The sequence below is a fragment of the Pongo pygmaeus genome, chromosome 4 (assembly GCF_028885625.2).
Source record: "Pongo pygmaeus isolate AG05252 chromosome 4, NHGRI_mPonPyg2-v2.0_pri, whole genome shotgun sequence".
NCBI lineage: Eukaryota > Metazoa > Chordata > Mammalia > Primates > Hominidae > Pongo > Pongo pygmaeus.
Genome location: NC_072377.2, coordinates 85,973,926 through 85,990,853, shown reverse-complemented (window position 1 = coordinate 85,990,853; position 16,928 = coordinate 85,973,926). Strand labels below are relative to the sequence as shown.

At 38.9% G+C, this 16,928-nt stretch overlaps 1 protein-coding gene across 11 annotated transcripts in view; it reads right to left on the bottom strand.

The window, feature by feature from the left end:
• Positions 1–9,994: 9,994 nt before the first annotated feature.
• ATG10 (autophagy related 10) overlaps positions 9,995–16,928 on the bottom strand; it is a 293,531-nt gene continuing 286,597 nt past the window's right edge. For 10 of the 11 annotated variants that reach the window (XM_054488329.2, XM_054488323.2, XM_054488326.2 and 7 more), the window contains 3 exons: positions 12,639–12,736; positions 11,871–11,986; positions 9,995–11,235 (listed from right to left, as the gene is read on the bottom strand). In XM_054488329.2, coding sequence (XP_054344304.1) covers positions 11,875–11,986; positions 12,639–12,736 — 210 coding nt within the window. In that variant the 3' untranslated portion in view covers positions 9,995–11,235; positions 11,871–11,874. The remainder of the gene's footprint in view (positions 11,236–11,870; positions 11,987–12,638; positions 12,737–16,928) is intronic. The other variant, XM_054488330.2, reaches the window with a different exon arrangement.

Sequence of the window (16,928 nt, the reverse complement as noted above, 5' to 3'; positions counted from 1 at the left end):
TTTCATTCCAGGAAAATGTCTAGTTGTAGGATTGGTCATAATGGTCACACTGTGGATAATATTCCTGGAATCTGTTGGAAGGTTGTCAAAATAGCTAGCGTTTTTTTATTGGCTTTGCATAAAGCCAAGAAAAGAGACTACGATAATAAATTACCATATTACAATAAAATGTTCACTAATAGTAACTTATGTAATCTTTATTTTAACCTATAAAATCTATGTCAGTGGATTATTTAAGCATTAACTCACATTCTTATGCTACTGTAGTTGGGGGACTGTCTTCGCTGGTTATACTGAGCAGTCTTCGTTTCTAACACAAATCCTGTCCTTATTGTTTGGTAAAGTGATGTTATATTTGTTAGTACCTGAGGAAGAGAAGTAGATTTTTATAGCTTATTAATTGTCACAGTAATGTCACCACAGAAGGTGTAGAGCAAACCATTAAAACATTTAACAATTAAATGTTTTAAAGCATAAATTGTCTCATAGAAGAAAATAGTTTTTTAGAGTGACACATTTGAAAGGAACCATGAGTGACAAATAACTAATATTTTCAAATATGCACATGCCCAGTCGCCACCTCATTCAGATGGTCACTTAAGCCTCTAATATATGATGTGTATCTTCAAAAACAAGGGAGCCACTCACACACAGCTCTCAGATATGTGCGATGAGCACCATCACAAATTCCCTGCTTAACACACTCTGCTTTCCAGCTGACCTGAAGCTTGCAAACAGCAATCTGATGGTAAGGAGGGTAAGGAGGAAATCAAAGTCCCCAGGTCACTAGTCAGATCTAGCCACAGAAGTACCAGCTCCTTTTACTCCGCTTATTTGTGGTAATAAGTTATTGTTGGCATGAATTCTGTTCTTTAATCTAGTCACGGTGTGGGAGAAATTTTTAAATCTAGCCTTCTAAAACTCTCTTTGAGACGGAGTCTCACTGTGTCGCTCAGGCTGGAGTGCAGTGGCGCAATCTTGGCTCACTGCAAGCTCCCACCTCCTGGGTTCACACCATTCTCCTGCCTCAGCCTCCCCAGTAGCTGGGACTACAGGCGCCCACCACCACACTTGGCTAATTTTTTGTATTTTTAGTAGAGACGGGGTTTCACTGTGTTGGCCAGGCTGGTCTCGATCTCCTGACCTCATGATCCACCCGCCTTGGCCTCCCAAAGTGCTGGGATTACAGGCATGAGCCACTGCGCCTGGCCTAAAACTCTTTTATTATAGTTAATTAGAAATAGAAGTCCAGGCACAGTGGCTCACACCTGTAATCCCAACACTTTTGGAGGCCAAGGCGGGCGGATCACCTGAGGTCAGGAGTTTGAGACCAGCCTGGCCAACGTGGCAAAACCCTGTCTGTACTAAAAATACAAAAAATTAGCTGGGCGTGGTGGCGCACACCTGTAGTCCCACCTACCCAGGAGGCTCAGGTGGGTGAATCACTTGAACCCAGGAGGCAGAGGGTGTGTGTGGTCAGCCGAGATCGCACCACTGCACTCCAGCCTGGGTAACAGAGTGAGACTTCCTCTCCAAAAAAAAAAAAAAAAAAGAAAGAAAGAAAAAGAAAAAGAAAAAAATAAATAGAACAAGGGGCTACATTGCTTGGCTGTGCTAAAAGTGTAGGACATACAGAGCAAACCCAAATTTCAAAGTGTATATGCTAACAGATGTATTATAATGCTTACTTACCTCTTTCAGCAACCAGCTAATGTTTAAATCTGTACAATAATGGGCAAAGTAAGCCATGCTTTAAATAATTTTTCATTTCAATCACAGCTGAGAACAGTAGAGAGAACTGTTACTTTTTAAAACGTGTCTTGTCCATTTCTTGCTTTGGAAACTGGTATTAAATAGATTTTGTCATATCTTTTTTCTCCAATAGCTTTATGAATTTATCCAGCTTATAATAAGATTTTTTTTCTATATATAGTTTGACAACTTTAGGTACTCTGTTCGTGTGTGTTTGCAGGTAGTATGACCACTTTTCCCCTCCACAAGTTCCTAATAGGTTCCAAGTATTTCTCCAGGATCTTAATTATAGTATAAAATAGTTGATTTTGTTTGTTCTGTATTTTACGCATTTTCTTATGTTTATATGTTTATAATTACTTTTCTCCTTATCAACATACTCATCTTCCTCCTGCCTGTGTGTGTGTGTGTGCGTGCGCGCGCACGTTTAAGTAATGAAAGAAAGCCATTGTGAGTGGAATTTATTTGCCAGGATTTCCATAGATGGATAGGGTTTGGCCCATAGGTGGATTTTAGAGGGACTAGGAACACCTGAACCTATATGCAGAATTTTCCAATTATGTGTGTCTATTTGTGTATATGAGTTCCTAACACAAGAAACCAGCTACTATTTCAACCTGTACAACAATGAGGATTTAGTCACATATTACATAATTTTCCATTTTAATCACAGTTGAGAACAATTGAGAGAAGTGGACTGTGGTTTGACATGGTTTATGAGTGTTCCCAATGTTGTCCAGTTCTGTAGATGATCCAGTCTGCAGAACCTGCAAAATGCACATTTTACATTCTGCTTTTATTTCATGGCTGCCCTAATTATGGTCATTTAGGGAAAAGTTCGCATGCTATTGGTAAAAATTAGAAAAAGGGCACAAAGCCTCACCCTCAGGCATAAAAGCGGAGGACAAAAACCCAAAGATGTTTTTAACATCTAAGAATGGAAGGAATAAATCAAATAAAAATGTTCAGTATGCACCTGTAAAAACAAATGATATAATGTCTGTTACTGCTTAAAAGTATTTGAGCACAGTAAGAAAAAAAGGGTTAAGTGAAACAAATACGGCAAAATCTTGGTAATTGTTGATTCCAATTTATAGGTATGTGAGGGTTAATTGTACTATTTTTTGCATATGTTTGAAATTTTCCATAATATTTTTTTAAAATTACATACATATTCTAATTGTTTAACTGCATATTCTCTGGTTAAACTGAACCAGAACATGGACAATCTGCTCTTATAGGAGCACAATGGACATGTGGGGGCAATGAAGTCACAAGAAGAAGGTGAGAAAATGAAATTTAACATGCTAAGAAAAATGTAACATATTAAGAAGAAATGAAGCTGAAGATCCAAGAAATCTTAGCAAGACAAGAGAAAAATGTTTAATTCAGTGATTAAAGCAAGTAAAATAATTTTCAAGGATTTAAGAAAATGATAAAACACAGACTGCTGCTGGGAATGTAAATTGCTATATCCTTACTGGGGAACAATTTAGTGACATGATCCTATATCCTTTGATCCGTTAATTCCATTAACAGTCCAACCTAAAGAAACAAAATGTGAGCACAGGTTTTTGCCTACATTTCTCATTGCATTTTTTTTTTTTTTTTTTCCTGAGACAGAGTCTTGCTCTGTCCCCCAGGCTGGAGTGCAGTGGCACGATCTCGGTCACTGCAACCTCCGCCTCCCAGGTTCAAGCAATTCTCCTGCCTCAGCCTCCCGAGTAGCTGGGACTACAGGCACGCGCCACCATGCCCGTCTAATTTTTTTTGTATTTTTAGTAGAGACAGGGTTTTGCCATGTTGGCCAGGCTGTTCTCGAACTCCTGACCTCAGGTGATCTGCCCACCTCGGCCTCCCAAAGTGCTGGGATTACAGGAGAGCCACTGCGCCTGGCTCATTTCATTACATTCTGAAAGCTCTTTGAGGGTAGGGGCTTTGTCTGCCCTACTGACCACTATATTCCTAGAACAGTTCCTGACATGAAAAAGTGCTGAAATGAATGTATGTTAAATAAACAGTGAGGAATTAGAAAAGACCAAAACTCAAACAATAGGATAATTATTTGGTACATTTTGGAATAGAAGAAATCCTAGCTAGTCATTTAAAAGGGTATTTTCAAAGAACATTAAATGACATGAGAAAATGTTCCAGATATAATGTTAAGTGGAAAAAATCAGGATGTAAAACCATATACAGGATGATCCTAATTAAATATGTTTAAACTAGCACAAGGAGATACATAAAAAATTTAAAAGCAGTTATCTCTAGATGATATGCACTTCAGTGATTTTTAAATATTCTCCTTCAAATTCTTCTGTGTTTCCCAAATTATCTATGAGGACTCAAATCTTTTTTTAAAAAGGAATTTCTAGTTTTACATTCTATGGATAGATTAAGTCTAGCATTACAAAAAGAGCCAAAGTCGTCTTTGATTACTTCCAAACCAAGTTCCCACTCTATACCTGCAAAGAGTGATCAAAGAAGTCTTGGATCACCTTTTTTACAAGTTTGGTGTCCTTCCTTCTAGATCACTTTTTATATTTTTCATACACTTGCAGTATATGTACCTATAGAAAATACATGGTATTAGTGCATTTTAAAATATAAACAGTATCAAGCTGCATGCATAGTGACTTCTTAGTCTATTTTGTGCTGCTATAATGGAACACTACAGACTGGGTAATTTATAATGAACAGAACTTCACTGGCTCACAGCTCTGGAGGCTGGGAAGTCCAAGATCGAGGGGTTGCATCTGGTGAGGGTCTTCTTACTGCTTCATAACATGGTAGAAGGCATCACATGGGTGAGAGAGAGTAAGCAAGAGGGTGCCAAACCCATCCTTTTGAAAGGAACCACTCCTACAACAATGGCATTATTCCATTCAGAAGGGCAGAGTCCTCATGGCCTAATCATCTCTTAAATGTCTCACCTCTTAATACTGTTAGAACAGTGATTAGCTTTCTAACACATACATGCTTTTTGGGGGGACACTTTCAAACACAGCTTATAGTTAGCATCTACTATTTGTTTTCTGTTTTAACTCAACAATGTTTTTTGGGATGTGCCCATTTTGATACATGGAGATTGAATTCATTCCCCTTAACTGCTACATAGTACAACATTTTATTTAGCCATTTCCCTATGGATAAGCAAGAAAGGGCCTGGAGACTCTTTCTTTGAACCTACTGAAGGACAGCGCTGAGGAGACTACATCTCACTCTGCTGCTGGTCGGGAGAAAGAAATCTGCTCACAGGATAGATGGGTGGCACTTCTTGAAAGAAGAAAGCAAGTTCAATCCCTGATACCTGCAGAACGGAGACCAAGGAAGTCGGTCCAGGCCTGGACAGGGACTCCCAGTATAGAATGTAAGCCATAACCAAGTCATGACAAGTGTCTTCTCATTCTCTTCACACCAAGTTCTGGTTCTCAAAATGTCTCTGACACTGATTTCTTTCTCTTTACTCTGTCACCTTCCTAACTTAGAAATTCATCACTTCACCACTACATTAGCTTCTTGGCCTCTATCCAGTTTCTCTTCCTTCTAATCCATCCAATTTACCACTTCCAAATGAGTCCTCCAACAACTCCACGTAGTCAACTGTCTCTGTTAAAACCTCGAAAGGTGCCCTGTTGGGTCCTACTCATGATTCCCTTTTTGGCCTTCCATGGCCCCTAACTTAAAAGCTTAGCTTTCTAGTCTTTTATCAAATTCTCTGTCCTTCAAGTCCCACATCTTCTGTGATTCTTCTCTAGGACTTCGTGACCACCCACATATTCAAACATTCAACAAAGATTTAGTGAGTGCTACCAAACACCAGGCACCATGCAAAAGCCTGAGGTTCTGGCATGCACCTGTAAATAACAATGCACCAAAGGCTGTAGCTATACTGAACTATGATTTCCTTTTAATTTATCAGGGTATGCTTTGTTAAATTTCTGCCTCATGGTTATAACCAACAGTGACTTCTGGGTATTTGAAAAGCTTCAAAGTAATCCAAGAAAACATTACACAGCTATAGGTTTTATTTATTATTATATCGAGTTGATTTGAATGTAGGAATACATGTGAGTTTTCAGTTTATTTTTAATAATTTACAAAATGAGACCTGGTGGTCACTAAAATCACTTTCAGCTCCAATGGTCTAGAATGCAGGATACTTGCAACAGAACCACTAGATGTCACTACTAACAACACAAAAGTTAAAGCAAGGGCTTGAGATCACAGGATTACTGTAAAGAACTACCAGATTTAGGAATAAAAATGTGAAAATGCTTCTATAGAGAAGCCCTATAAAAATCCAGAGGAGTAGCTTCAAACACCTTTGTGCACATAAAGTGCCACAGAAACAATAATTGTTAAGTACTTCCTATACCCTTCTATTAATAGAATAGCCTTCAGCAACTTACTGGTCAGCAGCATAAGGAGAATCAAGTCTTAGAACAGGAAGGAAGCTTATTCGTCCATCAGTTTTCAGATTTCTATTTTCTGGCACTAGAAATACAGTCAATGTCACAACCCAGTGCACACGTGGATGTGTGCGTGTGTGGACACACACACACTGATTTCATATATATATAAAATATATGTGTGTGTGTGTGTATATATATAAAATATGTGTATGTATATATATATAAAACATATATATATTAAACATATAGTTGAAACCAAAGTTTCACAAAACAATAATGCCCTTACTATGTGTAGTGCACTTTGATATTTTCTTTTTTATGTATTCTATTTCATTTAAAAAAAAACAAAAACAAAACTGGCTGGGCATAGTGGCTCACACCTGTGTAATCCCAGTACCTTGGGAGGCCGAGATAGGAGGATCTCTTGAGTCTAGGAGTTCAAGTACAGTCTGGGCAACATAGTGAGACCTCATCTCTACAAAAAATAATCAAAATTAACCAGGCATGGTGGCATGCGCCTGTAGTCCTAGCTACTCAGGAGGCTGCAGTGAGAGGATCCCTTGAGCCCAGGAGGTCAGGCTGGAGTGAGTCAAGATCAAGCCACTGCACTCCAGCTTAGGCAACAGAGTAAGACCTTATCTCAAAAAAAAAAAAAAAAAAAAAGAGCTTGTTACAAAACAATAAATTGATTTTACTCAATCAAATACACTTTCTTATGTTAATATATCAAAAAACAGAGGCCCAGAGAGGTGCAGTGACTTGCCCCAGGTAACTCAGTAGCCAGAATTCAAGGCTTTTCAGGACACTGGCAGGTTTTGTTTTGGAAGACCCTAGGTAAAAAGTGAAGTGTCTTTGGCACAATTTCAGCCCCTGCTGTGCTCCTCAACCTTCTAAATCCTGTGGCTAAGATACTGCAGTAAAAACAAAACAAAACAAAACCTGACAAAGTGTATGGATGATTAGTTATATGCAGCAGCCATTTAAAAAATACAGGTTCTTTCTTAAATGCAAATGTGATCACTTTAACTTTTCTATTTGAATCCCAGCAGTGGCTGTGGTTTTCCAGCCAAATACAAATTCTCAGTGTGACGGTAAAGGCTCTTCCAGAGCTGGCCCCAGTCCTGCTCTAGCCAGCTTGATTCTTCACCACTTCTCCACAAGCACCTTCAAGATTCTTCCTTCACTCTTGACCTGGCTAAGTTTTTGAGACTCCACTCACATTCCTCTTCTGCAAAGCCTTCCTTGGCATATGCTTGCCCACAGCATGCAGCCTACTGTTCCTGAAGCTTCCTCTTGTGTGTCCTCTCCACTGGACTGTGGCATTCTTATGTCTCCCCATTTGCTATCTGTGGCACCTGGCCTAGGATTCAGTATGTAAGAGGAAATCTGCTGAAGTGAATATTTTCATATTCTCACTCTTAAATTTTAACCCTAAAAAAACCTCACTGGAATATCTCTGGATTATGTAAGAGCTGATTTTGACATTGCAGAGCTCTATTTCCTAATATTTTGGGAGTATGAATAAAAACCACTATACCTATCATAGGAGAAATACATGCAAAAACCCAGTTCTGGCCTTTTTTCTCTTGATTTTAATAAGCGTTTGTTGGGGGGGAAGGTGAATTTTGTTTTTTTAACCTCTAGCTTGTAGGCTAGTACCTGCTGAGCAACACAGCCTCTGCTCCCCTCACTGCTCCCTCCACTGGTCCCTCAAAGAGTTTTCCCACCTCTCAAATTTCCAACCCAAGAGCCTTTCTACTTAGGTGGCACACACAGATATTCTTCTGTGTATGCTGCAACAGAGCAAATCAAGAGCAGTGGCCAACACCTGAAATGACTTACTTAATACTTATCAAGTTGGGGAGAAATCAGAAAGGAAGAGAGGCAGCTAAAGGCTCATAGTGACTAAGGACGGTGAGTAATGAAGGGAGCACTGATTGGGATCTGTGGTGGTCAGAGGTGGCTTTGTGAGAGTGAATCACCAACACCAGGGTGGGAATTGGGTAGACCTGTGGGGAAGGAAGCACTTCCAGGTGAGCACCAGCATAAGCAACAGTCAGCTAAGGGTGTGAAGGAGAAGACTCCCCATATCAGAGAGCGCTTGGCACTGGGGAGGGCTCAGGCATACAATGAGGTGGGGAGGAGTAGGGATGCTAGTGTCGCTGAAGGAGCAGGTCATTATCCACTGTCACCCTTCACTCCATGTCTCACTGCCTTGGTTATAAAGCACATTCAGTTTTATGTATCATTTTGATCTTCTCTATGCCCTTGTCAGGTAAGCGGCATAGATACTGTGGGCTTTATTTTTCAGAAATAGTTTAAGAAGGAAATAAGAAAATTGGCCCAAGTCACACAGCTAGCAGCTAACCAGCCTCACAGTTTAGATCTCTGGACTTCTATTTCACAGACCTAAAAATTCACGGTTGTCACAAAAGACACATAGCTGAATTTCCCTATTTTACAAATAAAGAAACTGACGACCACAGAGGTGAAGAAATTTTTCCAAGGTCACACAGAAGCAGAATTTAGGAGGTTAGCTGGAAGAAGCTTTACCCAGCCTTATTTCTGATAGATGTTGTACATTATTTGAGGAAGCAGGGAGAAAAAATCCTCATGTTGCCGAGAAAGAACAGTTACTTCAACAAAACCAAATATCTTCTAATGTTTAATAACTATCAGGATAACATTCTGTTAGCATAACTGCATTTATAAAAATGGAAATTGTTATCAACCAAAAATTAGAAGTTTTTTAAGTGAAAAAAATTCTAGAAAGAAATCAAGCTGCTTAAGGAGATGGATCTATCTGGGGAGAAAGACCTCCCCAATCTACAGGAGCTCCTCAGAACTTTTTTCTGCCACTGATGAATTTTTAGGTCTTTGTTGATCAGAGAAAAAGTTTTATTTTTAACTTCTTTAAAAAAAACTAAACATTGGCTCCAAACTGATAGACTCTCATCTCAGAATCTGTTAGCAAACGATAACTAATGTTTGCAGACAAGAACACCATTCAGATGACACACTATTATAACTTATTTTACACTAGAAATGACATGGCTTGAGAAATGACTTGCCGAGAAACCTGTGTTTACATTAGGGAGAGTGGGGGGAAAATCCCTCACATAAGTTGAAAACATGTTAAGTGGTAAATACCAAAATGCCCAGCAAGCATTTATGCCGGCTCTCATCCTAGCATGAATATGGGCAGCTCAGCATTGTAAAATTTACTTTTAGCTTTTCTAGCAGTTTGAATTAACCCTTTCTCTACTTCCACTTTCTCTGTCAGAGTTCAGCTCTTAATCTGCAGATGTGGACTGAGGGTGCTGTCACGGTGCTTGGTGATCCACTGGTGAATGATGTCCTCACCTGAACTGGTTTCCTACAAGTGGGCTGCCTTGTGGACATGTCTCCTAAGCTTCCTTACTATCCATGTAAGGCCTAGACAAACATTAGGAAGCAAGTTCAGCTTGTATGGATTGGAAAAGGCCTGTCAGTAGAGCAAAACAATACAAATCAATGTCACAATAAAGGTATATCCAGACCAGAGGTTCTCCAGAGCAGAATCACCCCAGAGAGACTGTGTCAGGTGGCCCCAGCATCTGGAGCTGTAAACGATCCTCAGGTGATTTTAAGTATATCCCTCATTCAAAGACACTAATCTAGACTCTCTAAAAAGCCAATGACATTTTAATCTTCATTTCAGCTCCTAGCAAATGAAAACAAAAAAAAAAAAAACAAGCAATAAAAAAAAAAATTGTTCCAGGTTAGGTTTATCTTAATACTTAACTGGCTATGAAACTTATTTACAGCCTTAGTGAATACCAATTATATACAAGAAAGGTGAGCATTTAATGAATATTTGTATAATACTTTACAATATCTTATCATGCATTAATGATCTCATGTGGTTCTCACAGCAACCCTATGAGGTAGCTTGTTATTTTCAAATTAAAGATGAGGAAAATAAGTCTCAGGGACATGAAGACTCGCTCAAGAGCCCTCAAAGAGTACAGCAGAACAGCTGTGGGGTTGAGAAGCAGAGGGGTAAAATGACCATTGTTTTATTACTATAGGTCAAAAAGAAATTTTAATGTTTAAATATTTCCTATAGCTTTTTAGAAAACTTCTAATTACTATGCCACACTTTTCTGGTAAAACATATTATCTCACAGTAAAATATTGTGTTTTTTCTTTATTTTACATCTATCTATCTACACAAACACCCACACATACATACACACACACACACACTCGCTTCTCTCTCTCTCTCTTTTGGAGTAAAACAGAAATAATCTATTGTTCCTGAGTTTGACTATGGGAGAATCACTTAAGATAGGTCATGTTTATAACACCAGTTTCAGGGACAGGTAAATCCAGTAATTTAATTTTTGTATATCTTACATTAAAATGAACACACAAATACATTTCTCCCTCAATCTCCATGTCAGACAAATGGAAGTGAAGTACTTGGCCTAGAAAAGAATAACCTGCAAGTGCCCTAATAATGTTGGTGTTCCTAGTATTAGTAAGTTAGATTTGTTTTTTTGCTATTTATAGTGATGTGTCTTTTTTTTTTTTTTTTTTTTTCTGAGACAGCGTCTGGCTCTGTCACCCAGGCTGGACTGCAGTGGCACAGTCTCAGCTCACTGTAACCTCTGCCTCCTGGGTTCAAGCCAACCCTCCCACCTCAGCCTCCTGGGGAGCTGGGACTACAGGCACACACCACCATAAACAGGCAACTTTTTGTATAGACAGGGTTTCACCATGTTGCCCAGGCTGGTCTCGAACTCCCAGGATCAAGTGATGCTCCCACCTTGGCCTCCCAAAGTGCTTGGATTACAGGTGTGAGCCACCATGTCTGGCCATGATGTATGCCTTTGAAGTGTTTCTTCTAAACATTCAGTCTATCAAACATCAGTTGCTGTAGACATTTGTGTCCAAGGGAAAAATAATCCAGGTCAAATCTTGGTGAGATGAAATATTCCACGGTATTGGTCCTATTATAGCCAGGGCTGGCCAGGTAAACTCTTGGCATTCTTCATGCCACAATTCCTAAGCTCAATAGAAGAATCTGAAGAACATAAAACAAAAGCCAAGAGAATAAAAGATTAACTGAGCAGTAAAGACTTATTTAAGAATATCAGTACTAAAATAAAACTATCCATTCCTGTCATTGAGTGCATGCTACTTACAGCAAAGTAAAATATTTCCTGAATTGGTGGTCCCCAACCTTTTTGGCGCTAGGGACCAGTTTCAGGGAAAACCATTTTCACAGACCGAATGGGAGATGGTTTCAGGATGAAACTGTTCCACCTCAGATCATCAGGCATTGGTTAGAGTCTCATAAGGAGCGCGCAACCTAGGTCCCTCAGATGCGCAGTTCACAATAGGGTTCACATTCCTATGTGGATCCAATGCTGCAGCTGATCTGATACGAGGAAGAGCTCAGGTGGTAATGCTCGCTTGCTCGCCCACCCAGCTGCTGCTCACCTCCTGCTGTGAGGCCTGGTTCCAGTCTGTGGCCTGGGATTTGGGGATCCCTGTCCTAAATAACTTGGTAAGGGACTGATTGGAAAACTAAAAATTAAGTCAGGGTTTGCGCACTAAAGATGAAAGCAAATTCTGCATTTGGTGGGATGAGTCTAAATGCAATGGAGACATTGATCTTTGTAACAGCAAAACATTAAATCCAGGCTTTTCTTTTACCTTGTCAATCGACATTTCGTTCATCCTGAGAGGTTGCTTTGGCATAACTCAGAGGTAGATTCAGCCCAACAACTGGCCCTACAATGCTCAGCCATGATGTGATATAGTTGACATTCCTAGGAAACAAGTGAAATACAGGCCATGCTAACGTTTCCATTGTAGTTTTTGGATGAATGGAAGAACATCAGTTGGTCACCAACAATAACAGAAGTGAGGCTTTCTTCAAAGATTTGTACCTACCACCTGGAATCTCAGCATTTCTGAATGCCAGCCCCATTGCTTGACAAGAATTTAAGGTCCAGAGAGCCTGTGAAGATCCCTCATTAGGGTAGTTGAAGAATGAAGTAAGGTACTGGCTCCTGACTCCTCTTGATTATTCAAATTTTACCCTTGCAGTTTACAGCACTTACTAAGGTAGCAGAGTGCAGTGATTAAGAGCATGGTTCTGAGGCCAAAATGCTTAGATTCAAATCCCACCACTTAACTAGCTGTGTAACCTTGTTTGAGTGGCTTAACTCCTCTGTTCTGTAACTTCCTCCTCTGTAAATTGGGTAAAATAATGGTACTTAGCACATAGGAATGCTGCAAAAATCCAATGTCTTACTGTATCTAAAACTCTTAGAACAGCATCTAGCATATCATAAAAATCATTGCTAGCCAATATTATTATTAATATTTCTTTTTTAGCCTAGCATTTAGAGTCACATAAAAAGATTTACACTTTTAAAATCAGAGTAGAAGCTAATGTATCTTGATGGTGTTTCTTACTTATTGATTTTCTGAGAATTCTTTAATACAGGAGTCATGAATTCATTTGTCTTGCAGGGATGAAGTACAAAAAAGGGTTGCCCAAGTATTGGATGTTCCTGTAAGAATCAGAATTGGTCCAGGATCAGTGTGAGTTACTTTGAAAAGACTAAAATAATTTATCTGGTTTACTCCTTTAAAATAAAGGTTTGTCTCAAATTCCAAGTTAATGAATTAATATACAGGTTTATTTTCTATTTTTAAAAACAATTTATAATCCAAACATCAGAAGTTGGTGAGAAAGGACTATTCATTGATAAAGCAGTATGGTCGAGTATAGCAGGGCGCCCATTCTTGTTTACACAATATAAACTGTAGTTGCATTTTATCAGTTCCCTCTCTGTTGGCCAGTGTTTCTCTTTGGCCTATCATTATTCTTCAGTTTTTCTTCAAGGATGTTCACAAAGCTCAGTAGTTTGACAACCTAAACAATTCATTTTATTCACCTCTTTGTCAATGGTAAGAGACTCAAAATCATTTGCATATTTCTTTACACAAATTTTGTCAACATGTTGTTTCAAGCCTATATGTATCCAGTGCCAGTGGGCACATGTTCCACGAGTAGAACCAGGGATGGGAGGAGATGGCCTGCACTATTTAAATTGTTCTACTTGTCTGTCTCTCTCTCTCTCTCTTTCCGTCTCTGAGTTTTTGTTTTTCTTTTTCCTCATTTCTCTCCTTCTGTCTCTCCCAAGCCTACAGGGCTGTTTTTATAAGTTAAAAGCCTGAAATGTAACTCTGTTCCTTTTATAAGGTAGTAATTAGATATAAGATATAGGTCAGACCACACCCAAGTTAGGGACGTGAACATCATTTGGCAAGCAATGGGGAGCCCTAGGAGGTTTCTATGTAGTGGGTAATCTGTGCACAAGTTCTACCAACAAAAACACTATTATTGATGATACATTTATTGATTATTTATATTGTGGATTAACCATTATACCAACACTGCAAACTCAAATACCTATGAAGACAAAGCAGGTGACCTAAGGGGATAATGCCAGCTAAATACACCAGCAGATGACGGGGCCCGTGAGGAACTGCAGAGTGCACCCATCCGAGGCCATGCTGGCTACTCTGCTCCAGCCAACTGTCCCATGTGGGAATGCAGGTTCAGCATGCTCCAGACCTCCCTATTTGTGAAACTAACCTAGAAAAGCCGAAGTTTATGTTAAACCTCCTACATTTAAGTGTTGGCATAATTTATTTTTCAACATGGAGTGGGACAAGTGAAACAGGCTTGTAGGCTGGATTTAGACTAGGGGATGCCTAGCTTCTTCTCTTGGCTTCTTCTCTCAGCCAACTCAAGGGGAGGCTGAACTCAGAGCTGTTGATGGGATGAATTATGTGGCTGTCCTTGCTGCCTCTACCCCTCAGCTCCAAACATTCATGTCTGCATGCTTATGCACACATCCACTCACAAGAACTAGAAGGGACAATTCCTCTTGTATTGGTGACACTGGGTATGGAGATTTGGGGTGGTGGTGGTGAGGGATGAGTTATCCACTAGTTATAGGTTATTGCATGTATCTGGCATTTTTAGCACCACCTGGCATTTTTTTCTCCCTGAGTGCCACCTCCAGGTGACTCTGACCAGTGGCCTGATTCTTCCAGCAAGGCGTCAGCTTCCTCTCTACAGCTCTCTTCCCAACCTTCATTCCCATCCCTAACTGGGCCCTGGGCTCAAAGCCCTGATGTGTTGGGCCTATGCCAAGTCCTCCTGTCCAACTTGAGTCTGGTTTCCCTTACCTGCCTTAAACTAATATTTAGCAATTCAACACATATTAATCAATCATCTTTTTTATGCGTCTGCCAGAATACTTCTAGCTATAGTTATAGAGACCACTGCATCTCTTAGATAAACAATGTTCCTGATCCCATGGAACTTAGATTTCAGTGCAGGTGACAGCCAATAAACACACAGAATGAATAAATAAGATAATCCAGATAATTATAAGCCCTTCAAAGGAAACACAACAGGGTAAAATGATTCTGGAGGGATTGTGGTGACATTAGACTTGGAAAGGGAAGGCCTAAAGGAAGAGGTGATACAATGGACTGAATGTGTGTATCCCTCTAAAATTCATATGTTGAAATCCTAACCACCAAGGTGATGGTATTAGGAGGTGCAGCCTTTTGCAGGTGATTTGGTCATAAGGGTGAACCCCTCATGAATGGGATTAGTGCCCTTTTAAAAAAGACCCAGAGAGCTTTCTCACTCTTTTCCTATCGTGTGGGGATACAGTGAGAAGATGGCATATATGAAATAGGAAACGGGTCCTCACCAGACACTGGATCTTCCAGTGCCCTCATCCTGGATCTTGTAGCCTTCAGAACTGGGAGAAATAAGTGTTGGTTGTTGAGCCACCCAGTCTATGGTATTTTTGTTATGACAGCCTAAATGGACTAAAATAAGGTGAAACTTAATCAAAGATCAGAACGATAAGGAAAAAACAACCATGCAGAGATTTGGGAACAGAATGTGGGGGCAGATGACCCTATGGGGAAATGAGCATAGGAAATATGCAGGAAAAATGCAAAAAAATTTAGAATTATCCTGGACTAAAATAATGACTGTTTAGAAAGCTGGGATTTAAAAAAGATAAATGTAGTCTAAATTCTTTTGGGATGACTTACGTAGTTGCCAATGGAAGGAATAAAGAGGTATAATCCAATCTTATTGATGTAAAGTACATGTTGACTTTAATGAAATGAAACCTAGAGTTCCAAATTTCCACTAGACGGAAACACTCCTAATAGGGAGGATCAGTTCAATCACACAGCCTCCACTCTCTCCAAGACTCACTCTCCCTTTGGCATCTCTTATCTAAGAGGTGGATAGGCACTTACAGTTCAGGGGACCATTTTCTTAGAGGAGTCTTAGGACCATGGCACACTGCAGCTCTGCTCATTTGATGCTGCCTTGTAAAGACATGGACTTTACTTCTATAAGTCATCTTTTTTTCATTCCACATAGCAAGTGAGTAAGCACATGCATGAGCTCTATGGTTAAGACTGTTTGAGATCAAGTCCTGCTCTATCACTTGGTAGCTGTGAGCTATTGGGAAAGTCACTTAACCATTTTATGTCTCTGTTTCCTCATCTGGTAACTGTGGCTAATGATAGTATCTGTCTCAGAGATTGACTGTGACCCTTCAATGAGATAATACCACAGAAGTACATAGAACAGTACCTGACACATAGCAGACACTTAGTTGGCTATTAGTATTTAACCCATTAATATCTAAACAGAAAAGGATAACAGCCAGACATTCAGAAAGTAGTCTTATGGTACCCTATAATAAAGCCAAATTTCAATCTAAAAATAGGACGTTCCTGTAAATTAAGTAGCATATTAAAAGCATCACTGACCAGTATCTAAGTGTTTAGGAATATTTGACAACTGTTTATAAGTGAAAGGAAGAAAGGTCTGAATTAGTAAAAGGTCTAGGTCTATATGGCAACTAGAACTATCACTATATTTGTATTCAAGTTTAAAACCAAATTAATGAAAAATAATTTAAATGAATTTAATTTAAAATAAAAGCTTAGGTACTACAAAAACACTTCAGTAATCTACAACATTTTAATATTCATTTTTCCTCAAAGAACATAAAACAGTCATATTAGCATTTAAGGTTATGTTCTAATAGAATAAAATGCACGGCAATGCTCATTTAAAACACTTTTTAAAATAATTGAGACTTTCATGCCTTTGAAGAGCTTTTAGAATAGCTTGAGCATTTCTTTAAAGCAGGTTTGGCCATCTTTAAAAAATTCTTTATCCTTTACTATACGGAGACCTTATATTTATATAATTAAATAGAATATATTAAAATGAATGATGGTCTTTAAAAATTAAAAGTTTACATTTATTAATAAATTGGATTTTAAAATAAAAATTATATTGTTTTGGCAAAATGCTTTTGGTTCAAAAGAATCAAGCCTATAATATGCTGATCAGCTTAAAATAGGAATTATAAGATATACTTATGTAATCTTTTAGAATAATTTTATAAATTAATAACAATAAAAGTGGACTTCCAGCTGTGATAGAATAAAGAAGTCAGCAAATCCTCTCCCCAGAAAATAAGTATAAAAATGAACAAAATTGTCAAAAACTAACCATTTTTGGGTCCTGGAAATCAACCAAGGGCAAATATAAAATCTGAGAAGTGTTTAGTTCATGATAATCTGCTAAACTTCAAGTTAGAAACAGAGGGAATCTGAAGCCTTCTTGCCTGGAAGTAC